At 43.9% G+C, this 15,575-nt stretch overlaps 1 protein-coding gene across 2 annotated transcripts in view; it reads right to left on the minus strand.

The window, feature by feature from the left end:
- Window positions 1-253: 253 nt before the first annotated feature.
- The window catches only part of Nid1 (nidogen 1), a 73,751-nt gene continuing 58,429 nt past the window's right edge, over window positions 254-15,575 (minus strand). The window contains exons 13-20 of one of the 2 annotated variants that reach the window (XM_028769925.1): window positions 13,066-13,293; window positions 12,212-12,384; window positions 10,448-10,574; window positions 6,416-6,587; window positions 5,178-5,335; window positions 4,103-4,226; window positions 2,942-3,054; window positions 254-2,497 (exon numbers count right to left, since the gene is read on the minus strand). In XM_028769925.1, the coding sequence (XP_028625758.1) occupies window positions 2,436-2,497; window positions 2,942-3,054; window positions 4,103-4,226; window positions 5,178-5,335; window positions 6,416-6,587; window positions 10,448-10,574; window positions 12,212-12,384; window positions 13,066-13,293 (1,157 nt within the window). In that variant the 3' untranslated portion in view covers window positions 254-2,435. Of the gene's footprint in view, window positions 2,558-2,941; window positions 3,055-4,102; window positions 4,227-5,177; window positions 5,336-6,415; window positions 6,588-10,447; window positions 10,575-12,211; window positions 12,385-13,065; window positions 13,294-15,575 lie in introns of both variants that reach the window. The other variant, XM_028769924.1, reaches the window with a different exon arrangement.

Consider the following 15,575-nt stretch of genomic DNA (forward strand, 5'->3'; position numbering starts at 1 on the left):
TATAATTCATTTTAAAGCCAATCATAAGCCATTCTCTTCTGTGAACTATGCGGCTAATGAACAGCTTCTTAGGTAAAGTCTTGGGTCCCCTAGGTTTTGTCAGCCACTAAATCTCTGTTTTTCCATCATGAACTATGGTAGCGTATGCTTTTGATCCCAGTTCTCAAGTAGCTGAGGCAGGAGGATTGAGAGTCTGAAGTCAAGTCTGGTCCTCAACATTGCAACACACTATCATAGAACAAAACAACAAAAACACATCAAAATAAGATTTTATTTTTAACAGTTGTTTTTAATTATTTTTCTGCACTGATATTTGTACAGCTGTAAACTCGAGGAGTCATCCAATACTTGACTACATCTGGAGAACCATTAGTAAGCACCTTCAGTGGTTTCCACAGCTTAAGAATTTACCATGTAAAACATTTTACAAGGAATCTAGTAAAATGAATAAAAGTCATAAGAGATGCATATCATGAGGAACATGACAAAAAAAAAAAAACAGAAAACAAAAAACTGAGGGTACTTCATGAGGTTGCATAAAAGAGTCACACCTTTCCTAAATCTTGTGATTTAAATTCTAATTATTTAAGTAACGACTCCCTCCCAGTTTAGATTCCCAGTCCAATGTAAGCAGGTCGAGGTGCAGGGAGGAGATAGGGTTGGGGGCTAAGTATGGTGAAGCTAGAAGAAAAGGAGGTAGGGGGCTCTGTTCCCCAAGAAAAACATCAGGCAAGTTCCTTTATGTCTTCAAGGGTATGCATTCTTTTGGAAAATGTGCCATTTTTCTCTGAAGTTATTTAAGGGTTTTAGTTTTAGCTGCCTTTAAGTCTCTCTCCTGTTGTTCCTTCTTGGGTTTTCCATTCTTGTTCTCCATCCTTATCCACCACTTTGTGATAGTTCCAACTGAGTCTTGCCCTTACCCTACACCGTGCAAACTGAACTTCTGATGCTTGACTTTCAATCCAAAATTTCTAATGCTTTAAGTATCTAGGAAGCAGTTGAAAAAAAGAGATAGAGATAAATGATAGATGATAGATAGATAGATAGATAGATGATAGATAGATAGATAGATAGATAGATAGATAGACAGGAGAGAGAGAGTAGCTATGCATCTGGTCAGGGATATTTTTGAAACAAATCACAGACAGAAACATGGAAGGCAGCAACAGTCCTTCAAACTATACTGACGATCAAATAAGAATCTGAACCACTAGTAGAAATACCCAGTTAGATCTTCCTAGATTGTGTCTTCAGAAGAGGATCTAGTCAGAAAGCTACAGAGAGAGGGAGAGACAAAGATACAATTCTAAAGGTGAGGGACTATGACTGGCTACTACTTTGTCCAGTCCTACCCCAGCCTGGGCTCCAGATGACTCTCCATGAGAAGACTTGGAAACTGGCACCAGGAGTGGGCTGAAGATTCCCATGGTATCATAGACCAGATCTAATACAGGTACTTTGGCAAAGAGGAAGAATTTGCTATAATTCAAGGCATATGAAGATAATAATCCCCTATCTTCAAACATCTTGATTCTACATCTTCAAATTCCTCTCACAGGACATTTGCTTGACTTCTCTACCTGATTATTAGTGGCCACTGTTGAAATGTCAAGTCTTCTTAATTTGGGAGGAGTTGCTTTTTACCATCCACCAAATACCATGAATCCCTAGGATATTGTTGGGCTTTGATCATATGGCAGAGAAGGCACTAAAAGCAGAGTCTTGGGCAGGATGAAGGTGTACAACAGGAGAGCAGTCAGATGGGAGTATAAAGGCAGAGATTTGAGTACCAAGAGAAATAGTAAGACTCATTACCTCGCCTAAGCTGGATTTGGATCGCCTAAGTTAAAAAACTGGGTAATAGCTGAGCTTGTAATGCCACAGAGAAGTAGCCTCCTTTGGTCTATGAGGGTCTGCCTACCATGGGGGAGTCTAGGATTAGGAAAAGGTCCTATGGCTCTAGAATGGACACATAACTTCTACCCTGAATTTTTATTTTTGAAGAAGGGTCTCATGTAACTCAGGCTGTCCCTAAACCCTGCTACACATACAAGACAGATTGGCCTTGAACTCCTGATCCTCCTGCCTCTACCTCCCAAGTGCTGTAGGCATGGACCACCCCCCTTGGCTTTTTATTCAGAACTCTGTAATCTTGTCTAAAAACTGAGATCACGATGTGTGTGTATGTGTGTGTGTGTGTGTGTGTGTGTGTGTGTGTGTGTGTCCTGCCCTTATGTTGGGGTAGAGATTTTCCCATTACTGAGCTAAGGGTAACTGTTTTAGGGAAGGTTAAGGGGAGGTTGTGAGGGCTCAGGCTAGGCTAGATCTGGGCCTAGTGGTCACGCCACTGCAGGACACCTTTCAGTCTGGATCAAGTCACTTCAAGTTGGGCATTACTGTGAAATACTTGGAGAGGAAGCATGGAATTCTTGACTTCATTTCTGTTCAATGCAGTCAACTCCCAGGGTGTTGTCAGGACATCGGCAGGTCCTGCTCCCTGGAGTGGGCAAGCAGAGGTGGGTACAGCCACCATTATTCACTGAGCAGTAATTATGGCCTGGAAAAGATGGAGATCAGCGTCACAGTCTTCCTTCTGACTGATTTGGTACCTACAGCAAGCTCCCCATTAACCTCCTTGTGGGCTCAAGGGGCCAAGTTGAGCTGCTGTTTGTTTCTCTACTATAAATAAGAGGCAAGTGCATGCATTCCTGATTTGGAGGTGTGTGGTTAATCTTGATTGTCAATTTGGTAGAATCACAACAGAAATACACCTCTGGGTATGTCTGTTAAGAGGTTCTAGATTAAGTTAATTGAGGTGGGAAAATTCAAGAGTCCTTCAGGAAGGGACACCTACATAAAGGAGCCCATGGGTGTACTTAGGCCACCCTGACTCTCTTAGAGACTCCGATTGTTGACCCCCATTCAGCAGCATGGATGTTACCTTGGGGACACTGGGATAGGGCAATGGTGATGCCATACAGCCGGGTCTGCTTATGTGGGTGGAAGGTATCCATCTCTTTGGATATAGCAAGGTCCATGGCAATCACTGAATTCCTGCAAAGCACCAAAGCACAGAGTGAACATGCATCTGACGTCTTGAACTGTTCTCGATGGAGTTAGGCAGCCTCTTCTGTGGCTTGGAAGAGAAAGAGGCGTGGTGGTCTTGCTCTCTGTGTATCCCTTCCTTCCTACCCCCTGGGGTGCATCAAGCCTGTAGTTCACCAGCTTTTTAAAATAAAAGTCAAAACAATCTAGTTCTCTCCTCTGCTTTAAATTCCAGGTGACATATAGGCTCTCTTAGCCAGCTACCTCCTTGGTGTGACCCTCCCTTTGAGGAAGGCCTGGTGCAGAAGCAGCTTCGAAAATATTGCAGTTTAAAAACTACATTGATGCCGGGCGGTGGTGGCGCACGCCTTTAATCCCAGCACTTGGGAGGCAGAGGCAGGCGGATTTCTGAGTTCGAGAGTTTGAAGCTAGCCTGGTTTACAGAGTGAGTTACAGGACAGCCAGGGCTACACAGAGAAACCCTGTCTCGGAAAAACCAAAACAAACAAACAAACAAAACAAAACAAAAACAAAAACCTAAAAAAAAAAAAACCCCTAAAAAAAAAACTACATTGACACCAGGCAGTGGTGGCGCACACCTTTAATCCCAGCACTTGGGAGGCAGAGGCAGGTGGATTTCTGAGTTTGAGGCCAGCCTGGTCTACAAAGTGAGTCCAGGACAGCCAGGACTACACAGAGAAACCCTGTCTTGAACCCCCCCCCCCCAAAAAGAGAAAAAAAACCAAAAAAAACTACATTGATGTAGAGGAATGGCATAATCAAGGATCCCTCCAGCCATGTGACTCCAGGTGGCTCCTGGGGAAAGAACATGCATGCTCAGGAAGTCCTAGGTTTGGGTATGGTAAATGGCACCTCTGTTCCCCTCTGAGATTAAACAGCCCTCTTCCTCTACCCTCCTCCATATCTGACAGCCAGGAAGAAGGGGGGGATCACTGGAGGGTCAAAGGTCAGGACAAGAGGCAAGAGGCAAAGACCTCCACAGAGACAAAGAGAAGGCCATAGCTCTGCCCAGCCAGCATGACAACAGCCTACATACGTCTTCCAGTCTGTGTAGTACAAATTCTTCCCATAGCTCGTCACAGCGAAAGGATACTGGAGCCCTTCGAGAACCTTGCGTCTGCCTGGCTGAGCTGGGTTCAGGCATTCTGCCCTATGGGTGCCTGTATGAAGCAAACACAAGTTGGTCATTGTTCATGCAAGAAATGGGCCCTTTGTGCCAGAAAACAAGAGTCTGAAAGACAAGGATGGGGGAGTTCAGTGCTGCAGTGGCATGTCTTGGAGAACACAGAGGGCTGGCTCTTCAGCGTCGGCATGCTGTCTCTGTTTTCTGTCTTTTCCTTTTCATCAGCCTACACCCACCTGAGTTCCGGCACCCACACCTGGGCCTCCCAAGGAGAGGTGAGCCAGGACAGAGAAACCACAGCCTGTGCCGGCCTTCCCGGCCCTTTGTCTCAGGAGACACTCTGCTATCTTCTGGCTTTTGCTCAAGTCCCTTCCCTCTAAGTCTCTCCAGAACCTTTCTTCCCAAAGTTGAGGCACTGAAGAACTCTGATTGATCAGCATGAGACTGGCCTGCCACTAATGCCTGCACTGATGGCTGTCACAGGCTTCTATAAACATGTAAGCATTCACACTAGCTGTGAGACAGAGAAGGTATTCAGCCACAGACTTTCACAGGGAGGGATGAAGGGTGGTCCTCCTTGAGAAGCATCATTCTCTCATCTCATCTGAAGCCTGAGGGACACCCTGAACAGCTGAAGCAGGGCCACATCAGGGGCTCTATGCAGGATGCACTAATACCTCTGAAAATACAGCATATAGCAGACCCTAAATTCAATACTGAGTAACCTCCCACCAAAATAGGAGTCAGTCATTTTTTTTAATGAGTCATATAGCAATTATTTCAGGTTCTACAGGCCAAAGGGCAAAAGCGAGCATGATACCAGGTGTTTATAACAACACTTAAAATGGTAACATTTAACAATGTCAAGTTTGTTCTGAGCTTATTCGCTAGACAGAAAGAGGCGGTGGGTGAGATTTGCCAACTCAAGAGGTCAAGAAGAATCAGACAATGGAGAACTATGTGTAGATGATCTCAAGCTTCCTGTTACCTGCATCCACCCAGCAGAGCTGAGACGAGAAGGCATCAAAGGTCAGACCATTGGGCAAGCCCAGGTTGTCCTGTGCGAGAATCCTCCGGTTCGTGCCATCCATGTGAGAAGTCTCGATTTTGGGATTATCTCTGTTCCAATCTGTCCAATAAAGGTTCCTGGAAGAGGCATCAGAGTGAAAGGAAGAAGCAAGATCCTGAAAACACTTTTAAAAGACCAGGTAGGAAGTTATCAGCAGACAAGAAAACAATACAGCTAAGTGAGATTCTGAGATGCTAAGGTGAATTCTAGGGTTATTTTGGCTCTTTGTTCAAATTAGGTTATCTGTCACTAATGAATCTCCTTTAATATTTCCTTTATACTATCTTGAAAAAACTCAGTGGGCAAAGTGAGGACCTGGGTTCAATCCCAAGCACCGTGTTCAAAACAAAAAGCTGAGTGTGGTAACTGAGAGTTGTGATCCCAGTGCTGGGGAGAAGGAGGCAGGTGGATCACTGGGTCTCTCTGGCTAGATAGCCTGCACAACTTGGGAAGTACAGGCCAGTGAGACATCCTGATCAAAACAAGGTGGGCAATGACTGAGGAATGATAGACACATAGACTTTGGGGCAGACACAGCAAACAGTAATTCCCTGAGTGATAAGCCTATGCGGGAGGCCGCAGTGGAACAATGTGGTTTGACTAAAGCAAGATTCAAATGCCAGCAGAGGCAGTGGAAATGTCTGCTGTGTATGAAGTAGCAGAATGGCCTCAACACAAGAGATAGTGTCTCTAAGGAAACTGTCTCTAGGAGCTGGGGCCTGGGATGTAAGACTGAGAGCTTGCCATAGGGTGAGAAGCTGCGATGGGCTGAAGAATACCTCAGGAAGAGGATTCTAAGATGCTTTAGCCACATCTGCTCCAACAAGGAGTGTTGGGGGAATGGTTAGGCCAACCCAATATTCTACAGCATTCATGCAATTTGAATGTTAGTTCACATTCAACCTATCTAGAAATTACTCGATTTCTGAGTCATCACCCTACAAAGTTTCTAGAAAGAATTGTGAAACTGGAACATAGTAAGGTATGAGCATTGTGCTAAGTGTGCCAGCATCTCATCAGTTTGTAGACTCTGTTTGATCTTGCATGGAGGAAACACCTCAGGAGGGCAAGGCTGGCATTAGAACCTCACCAGAAACCATTCAAAAAGGCCAGAGACTAAAAACAAAAAAGCCAGACACATGTGTAGGCAAACATACCCTCTTACAGAGTCTGTCACAATGCCTCTGGGATTCACCAAACCCGTGTCAAACAGCACTCGGCGCTGGCTGCCGTCCATCCTTGCAACTTCTATTCGATCCAGGTGAGAGTCTGTCCAGAAGATGGTTCTGCCAAGATGGTCAAGGGCAATGCCTTCAGGACTTCCAAGATCTGGAAGGAAGGAAACATTGAGTCATATCCTAGCCAAGATTTCTCTGATTGTTCAGCTGTCTTAGACATGGTGGTCAAACCTTGAGAAACCAAAAGGGAATGTGAAATTCTTACTGTTATAAGATGATCAATTTTCCAAGTGACAAATTCAACCATCCTCACCCATTCCTTGGGTACCACCCTGGGAAGCAGGAGAGTCACCATGATAAAGATATATCCCTGTCCATTAAGAAGTCCACAGCCAACCACCATTCAAACTGAGGTCTAGTTTCTATGGGCAGATGCAGATACAGAGTCAGCTTGAGTTCACCAGGGAAAGGTTCTAGGGAAGTAGGCATCTGTAGAAGCTAGTTCCTGGAGGACCAATGAGATTTTATTGGATAAGTGTCTTGCATAAGTGTTTTTAGGTATAAAGAAGACTGCAAGTGGCTTGAGGTAGTCTGTGATTCATTTTATATGGCCAGAGACCATGAGAGTGACGGAGTGGCTCTTGGTGAAATGGGAACGGAGGTAAAGAAGCCAGAGCTTATCTAATACAAACAGGAGGCATGGCGTCTTAAGTGAGGATGGAAGGTAGATCTTTCTTCCTTAGCAATTACAGGACAGGGAGGCATTTCAGGAAATGACATTGCTGATCACACTCTTAGTACTTAAATACAAATATAAAGGGTAAAAAGAAAGTGTTTGACAATTACAAATTATACTTCCCACTTGATTGCAACAGCAGTCAAAATACAGATCGCCACTGTGAAACCAATACTCTACGTAAGTCACTGTAAACTAAAAGTACAAAGTGACGTTGTAGGATTTATTGCCATACTTGAGATCCTCCCACTGTCCTAACCAGAGGACTGAGGGTCATTTAGCCTGGCTGGAGTGTAACTAGGAAGGGAACCAGGCTGTGTTATCCCGAGCATCAGGCGTTTGAGAAAATCATCCCTGCATCCTCTCATCCATATACAAGCAAGTTAACCTCTCATCTCATCCTTTCCTAGAACAGAGAATGATGTAGGGGCTGCAAAGTTTCTGTCAGGGGTTAAGGAGATGGTTCCGTTGGTAGAGTGTTTGCTGTGCAAGCACGAGGATCTAAGATCAATTCCAGAACCATATAAAAGCCAGGCGTGGCAAAGCCACTTGTAATCCCAGCACTGGGCAAGCACAGACAAGAGGATCTCTGGGGCTTTTGGCCTCTCAGGGTAACGAAATTGATGAGCTCTAGATTGAGTAAGAGACCCTGTCTCAAAAAAAAGGGTAGGGGAGTGATTGTGCCATTCACCTGATACTGACATGCACATGTGTGTGTACCTTCAACCCACACAGACACACACAACACACACACAAGCCTCTGACAAGAGCCCAACCAGAGAACAGTGATTCAGATAAATAAAATGTACATATGGTTTATTATTCACAGACAAAGAAGAGCTGTTTAAAGTATTAAGCTCTTTCCCACACCACAAGAGGCCCCGGAACAATGGAATTGTCTCCCAGGGGCTCCCTGTGGCTTTCAGACAGAATACATACACGCACCCCAGCAGCCACTCAATCAGGGGAAAATTTGGAATGAGCACATCCTGTGGGATTCCCTGAGCAGCTCCTGCATACTGCAGGGATGTGAGCTGCCAGTCTTCACTGAGCACCCAGAGGAAGCCTATTAGGAAGGTATGTCGCACTGTCACCTTCTACACAATGCTGACCCTGATCTTAAACTACCGAGAGCTAGAGAAACTCATAGGAGTGTGTGTGTGTGTGTGTGTGTGTGTGTGTGTGTGTGTGCCTACGTTGATAAACAAGGAGATGGCAAGGGAATAAGTTTTCCTTTACTGCTGTGTGAAAATGAATTTGAGACTGATACCTAGTAAGGAGGTCTCAGGAGGAGACGAACCCTACATCTCCAGTACCCCCAGAAACTCTCTGGAAGTCAGTCTCAGACAAGATGTTTGGTTGATTCTGTGTTCTTTCACAGTTAGTCAGTTTTGGCCTTTCTTACAGTTCTCACTGTGCTTAAAGGTCCCTTAGCTGATTTCTGGTGCCAAAAGCAACAGGAAATAGCAGACAGTGACCTATTCCCCTCTTCCATCAGGATTTGAAATCAGATAACAGCAACAACATTTTCAACAGAGGGGTAAAAGGCATTTTCAAAGTTCTCTTCATAAGCCAGAGCATGAAAGGTAACCAGCATCATTTAAATAGCCCATTGGCTTTCAAAAAAGGAATCGAGAGCCAAGTGCAAAGCCAGGGGTGTATCATGCAGCATCAGCTTGGTTCCTGATGTGTTATCTCTACAAAGGAAACAAGGAAGAGGAGAAATGGCCAACGGGTGGGTCCTTACAGAACATTAACTGTTAGAGGGGTGCTAAATTACAAGTTGAATGCTTTGCAGAGGAAGCAGAGCTTCATACAGCTAATGTCAGCATGGCAAAAAATATTTCCAAATCTGATGAGTAATGACTGAAACAGCTCAAGTTCCTTGACCATTTCAGTACTGGAGACCTTTTCGTGTGAAGTGGATTTTTTTTTTAAACTGAAGATTGAACCCAGAGCCTCACACATGCTACACAAAGGCTCAAGCACTGAGCTGTATCCCTGAGGCTCTTGTAACTTTTTATTTTGAGACAAGGTCTTACAAGATGCCCAGGCTGACCTGGAACTTGTGACCCTTTTGCCTCACCCTGTCATGACAAGCCTACAACAGAGGGCCTGGTTATTCTTTATTTATTGAATGGTATTAAAATGTTGCATATTTCTTTGTTCAAGCAGGCACCTAGTAGAAGTTAAACGTTAAACATTTAACCTTAGGCTCTGTCAACACAACACATACTTTGTCATATTAAGCAAAACAGAATTCTCTGTGAGAGTTGATCCAGGCTAGTTAAATTCCAAGCAAGAACTAGGGAGAAGAGAGATGTGTTGAGGCAGGGAAAAGAAACTACCTCCACCCAAGATGCTGTATTTTGAAATGATAACTCTTTAACCCCAATATAGCCTTGGGAATAGACACTACTTGCAGAGCTGGGTGTGGTGATACATACTTGTAACCCAGGACCAGAGAGAAAGAGGCAAGAGAAGCAGGACTTTCAGACTAGATGAGGCTGCCAAACATTGGTTTAAAATAAATAGTAGCCATAATAGCTCAGTTGGGAGAATGTTAGACTGAAGATATTAATTAAATTAATTAAGCAAGCTGAGTGGTGGTGCATGCATATAATCCTGACTGGTGGGAGTTAGAGGCAGGAAGATCATGAGTTCAAGGTCATCCTCAGCTACTTAATGAGGGTAGCCTGGTTCACGTGAAATCCTATCTCAAAAATTAAATAAGTAAATAGTCTTCAACTTCTGGGTGAGTATCTGTCAATATGCTAGTGGGTTTCTGGACTATTCCTTTCACCCCACTACATTTGATTAAACCCCCATGCAACACACGGTGGAGCACTCTATGAGAAGCCATTGCAGCTCAGACATCTACTGCCTTTGATTAATTCCCCCACGGAGCACATGGTGGAGCACTCTGTGAGAAGCCATTGCAGGCTCGGAAGCTAGAGAAAGAAATGGAATGTTGAGTTTGGTTTCATGACGCACAAAGGTGGACCGTGTATGCTTCCAAGGGAAGGGCACAGGCCTCTGCCTTGTTTCAGTTTAATTATCCTGAGACAAGCAGCTAACCTCAGCCAGAAAGTCCCTGGTTTAATGACTCAACTGGCCTATGGAAAACTTCAGAGGAGATGAAAAGGACAGAGCGTAGAGGCAGAAGACCTGCTTCCTAGTGAATGAAGCAGCTTACTCTCCACCCCTCCCTTCCTGCCAAGAGCAGCATGGGCTGCTAGAAGCAACCCCCAAAGAGACAATGTTTGCTTGCCCACCTTGTCGAATGATGGTGGTTGGCTCTCCACCATGTAGGCTGGCTCTCCCAATGGAAGGCTCGCTGATGTCTGTCCAGTAAACCACCTTGTCCACGCAGTCAAAGGCCAGTCCAATGATGACTTTTGCCTGGAAGTAATACCAGTGGCTGAGAGCAGTTCACCCATTAACTAGTGTTGCCTTGAATCTTCCCACGTGCCTATATATCCTCAGATAGTATTTTAAACAAAGCAATTGTGTTTTGTCCATTCATAGTCTTAATTATTGAATTATAGAAACTTTATAGTTCAGAAAAAAAATCTCCCACTAGCTAGTGTTGCCTTGATTTTTCCCATGTGCTTGCATATACATCCTCAAATAGTATTTTAAATGAAATAAATGTTTTGTCCATTCACATTTTTAATTATTGAATTGTAGAAACTATATAGTTCAGAAAAAAACCCTCTTTTCTAAAAACATGTGTTTGCGCTTGCACATATGTATGTATGTGTGCATGCATGATTCTCTCCAGCTTGATTTTCATTTTTTCATTTTTTTGATTTCTGTGTATGTGTGAATGCTTATGTGTCTGTATTTGTGCCTCTGGAGGCCAGCAGAGAGTGTTGGATCCCCTGGAGCTGGAGTCACAGGTATCTGTGAACTGACTTGTGTGTTGGGAATCAAGTGGATCCTCAGTGAAAGCAGAAAGTGCTTGTAACCTTTGAGCTGTCTTTCCAGCCCCTAAATGAGCATTTCAAATGCACAAGATCCTACAATGAGCCCTGCAAAGCATTAGAGAGTGAAATTAAACAAGACCTGGGTAATTAGAAAGAGGTAAATCAGGTTAATGGATTCTGCAGTTTAATACTGTTAAGACATCAGTTCCCTTTAGTGATGGCTTCAGTGACTCAGTGTCTCTTTTGTTAAAGTTACCAAGTTGTTTGGTTCTTCTCTTTTTTTATTGTTGTTGGGCTGTGTATGTAACAAAGGCTGGTCTGGAACTCCCTATGGAGACCAGGCTGGCCTAGAACTCACAGAGATCTGCCTCCTGAATGCTGGGATTAAAGGTGTGAGCCATCACTCATGGCTGGATGGGTTGTTGTTGTTGTTCTTATTGTTGTTTTTTTAATGGACCAAGAAGTTTATTTTAAAATATTACATGAACATGTGAACAACACCATCAGTGTGGCTGCTAATGACTGTAATCTCAGAACCCAGGAGGTAGAAGCCAAGAGTTTTTGACTACAATAACATGTTCAAGGCTAGCCTGATCTATAGAATGAGACTGCCAAAATATTAAAATAAAATAAATATCTAAAATAGTCCAGACAGTTTAAGAAAGGAACTCAAATCTCCCTGACTTTAAGACCTACTATAATCAAGACAGAATGGTATTATATTTACAAATGGATGTTGTATTACATTAGATTACAAATATAACTACTAGCTTGGTATAATATTATATTATACATAGCTATCAACTATGTTGGTATTATAGTGTGTTGTGCCATGCTATACTGATACCATACATATGTACTATAGTATACTTAGCTATAAACTATCTTGATATTATATTGTCTTGTATTATACTATCTTGATATTATGCTACATTATATTTTATATTATACATAGATATTAACCACATTAGTATTAAGTTATATTATTATTAGTATTAAGTTATATTAATTATTTTGGTATTCTATTATATTATATATAGCCACTAACTATCTTGGTAGCCAGGCCCCTAGAGCTGGGACTGTCACCAGAGCTATTCAGCTGATACTCACAGGAATATGGAGAAAAGCTTTGGCTTCTGTCTTCTTCATGGTGTTTCTCTCCAGGGGCAGGCGTTCAATCTTCCCAGTCTGGGCAAAGAGTAAGTGTGTCCCTGGAGGTAGGGGGATGACGGCTGTAGGCACTACTGGTCCCTGGTGAATAGGAGGAGCCACTGTACTCAGACCTAGAGGGCAAGGGATGCTCAATGAATGAGGGTTGTGAATATCAGAAATGTACGGGTGCATTCTAATGCTCAAGCATGCAGACACATCCATCAATCCATGTGTGAGCACACAGGTACACATACATGTGCATACATATGTACAGATGAAGATTTGTGTATATGTGCTCATGCACCATCTACATATCACCCATGTCCTAGGTCTCGTCACATTTATTGTATTCAAACAGCACCACCAACCACACAATACCCATTTTCTGTCTGAAAACTCCAGAGACAGAATGCCTTCAGCCAGTCAAAGGGCATTTATGAAGAAGACAGGGCAGATCATCAGTTTAGTAGGTCTAGTGGGGTAGCTTTGCTCCATATGACTTGGTTATTTATGTTCTGGCTGGATGCTGGGCGGGCGTGAGAGCCAAAGCAGTGCTGGGAACAATTGCACCAACACCTCTGTCTTCGGAGAGCGACATTATCTTTAACACTGAATAAAGAAAGCTGTCAATGAGGGCACCTGTCCATTGCTATGGGATGGGGCATCCTCTGACCTCATAAACAGAAACATGCCCACCTAGGCAAAAAGTGAGAGAGGGAGAGTTGGGAGCATGTAAACAGGAAGACTAGGCAATACATCCACTAGCACAGATCATTCTAGTTTCTGATTCTACATAACAGCTGTCTACTTACATGGGGGCCTCATCCCAGGTGGGGTACGGGTACCCTCCAGCTCCCGACCATCTCGGTCCACACACCAGCAGTAGCCAGTGCTGTGGTGGCACTGGGTGGGTACATAGTGCCCATATTCATCACACTGGGGTACATACATTCCCTGCAGTGTGGGATGCTGTGCATCTGCTGACCCAGCTGCTCCGAGGATGTGCTCTCGTTCCAGTTGACACCGGGTTTTGCTCACCTCTGTCAGTGACAAGCAAAGCAGAGTGTCAGTTGAGCCAAACATGGCGCACCCAAATGCCACTTGTCAAACTTGGACCACAAAGGTGACCTGTCATCATTGGATTTCTTGTAGGAGGAGCTAAGGTTGGAGGAGTAAGGAGAGGAAGAGGAAGAGTAAGGAAGAGAGGAGGAGAAGGAAGAGGAGGAGCTAGGAGAGAGGAATGAAAGAGAGGGGAACATGGAGGTGGATGTTCACGTGTCTGTAGCAGTCAAAGGTAGTTGGTATATCTAGGTTGGGTATTGGGTTACACTTCTGATTGTATGGGCATCTTGTTACTGATCATTACCAAATATATAAGCTTTTAAATAATTTAAGCATTAGAGTCTCATTTTCCTACTGGGCCCATGTGTTTGGCGGGATGGTCTGGGCAATGCTCAGCCTTTCGGAGACAGCATGGGAGATTGGCAGAGCCATCTCCAACGCTGACGTCTCATGGGTGGCAGGGCTGGTGTTTTTGGCTGGCCATTTTTAGCTGCAGCACACACGAGGCCTCCAGCTGAGAAACATGGCAGCTGAGCTAGGCAGAGCCACCGCAGCTTAGATAGTCGGCCGATTTTAAATATTTAACTCAACAATTTCTATTCATTTTTCTTTTCAAATTTAAGGCACCATTATGAGAGCCATAGATGTAGCTTAGTTGACAAGAATGCTTGCATAGCATGCAATGAGTCCTTGGCTCAGAAGTTCAAGGTCATCTTCAGCCATGAGTTCATGACTAGCTTGACCTTGTCTCAAGAAGAAAAAAAGACTTATGATTTTTTAAAGCTACACCATGCCATGCATGGTGGCACACACCTTAAATCCTAGTACTTGAAACAGGTGGATTTCTGTGATTTCAAGGCCAGCCTTATCTATGTAGTAATATCCTGTCTTTGAAAAAAAATCAAAATATCATTTATACATGTAGATTTCCTTTCCTGCATAGTTCTTTTGAAGTTTTAAAAATAAGGCAAACCAGACATACAATAAAAGGAAATACTTTAAATGAGCAGTTCAGTAGCATTTGGCACATTCATAGTGATGACTAGTTACGGTTGTTCATATCTGAACCATTTCATCATCCTAAAAGGAAACCTCATGCCTAGAGAGCAGATGCTGCCCTGTCTCCTTCCTCTCCACCCTAAAAGTTCCCAATATCCATCTTTTCTGTGGGCTTTCCTATTTTGTATATTTCATACCAATGAAATCATAGATCATGTGGCCTGGCATCTGACTTCCTTCCCCTAGCAGATCTCCCAGGCCCATCCTCACGGTGATGTCCACCCATCCTCCCTTTCAACAGCTGAATAGTACTGCATCTATAGAAAAGCCACAAATTTTTAACCGTGTTTCCACTGATGGATGGCCCTGGACTTTGTTATAAGGCATTTTGAGTTAATCTTAAATTCTTCTTTTACCCATTCAAGCTTTGTGTGATCTACACTGTGTCTAAATCCAAGAGTTTGGAGACCAAGGACCATGAGACACTCACCAGCTTCTACATGTTTCCCTCTAGTAAAGACCTATGTCTGCCATGAAACCTGGCATCTAAAGTGTACAGCACAGATTCCAAAGCAGGGAAAACCCGTTATATAAGAAGCTTAGGAAGCTGGGCGATGGTGCAAGCCTACAATCTCAGCACTTGGGAGAACGCTAATGCAGGGGGGATTAGAAGTTCAAGAACAATCTGTCTCAAGCAAAATAAAACTTGACATAGAATAAACAACTCCTAAACATGCAGAGTTACAGCTGGGTTTGACATTCTCTGGAGTCTAGCCACCATGGGAGCCAGTAGAGTGGTCACCTCTGAGGAATGAATTACAAAGAGACATTGAGAAGCATCCATTCTCCATGCTACCACTGAGAGCTATATTCATCCCAGTCTTGGAACTTCTTCCTTCTAGGCCTTTCCATGAGTTGTTCTTTGTGTGAAGGCCCCCTTTAACTTCCCAGCTGAACCCCTTTTCCATTGCCTGGTCAACCCTCAGAGACTGTGTTGAAGCACTAATTTCTTGTAGGAAGACTTCTCAAAACCCCTGCCCCCATACTGGGTTCAGTGTTTCAGGTGAGCTCCCAGGTCCTCCAGGTGACCCAAGGTACTAAGACCAGAGACTCTAGGGTCCCATGACCTGAAGGAGTTGTTCTCTGGCTTCTGGGCAGACTCAGGGCTCTCACAGGATAGAGACTGGCTCTTTTCTGCCTTACTGACGATATCCTATCCCCTAGATCTGGAGTGACAGGTGGTCATGAGCCATGATTGACA

The sequence above is a fragment of the Grammomys surdaster genome, unplaced genomic scaffold (assembly GCF_004785775.1).
Source record: "Grammomys surdaster isolate TR1022 unplaced genomic scaffold, NIH_TR_1.0 194, whole genome shotgun sequence".
Lineage (NCBI taxonomy): Eukaryota > Metazoa > Chordata > Mammalia > Rodentia > Muridae > Grammomys > Grammomys surdaster.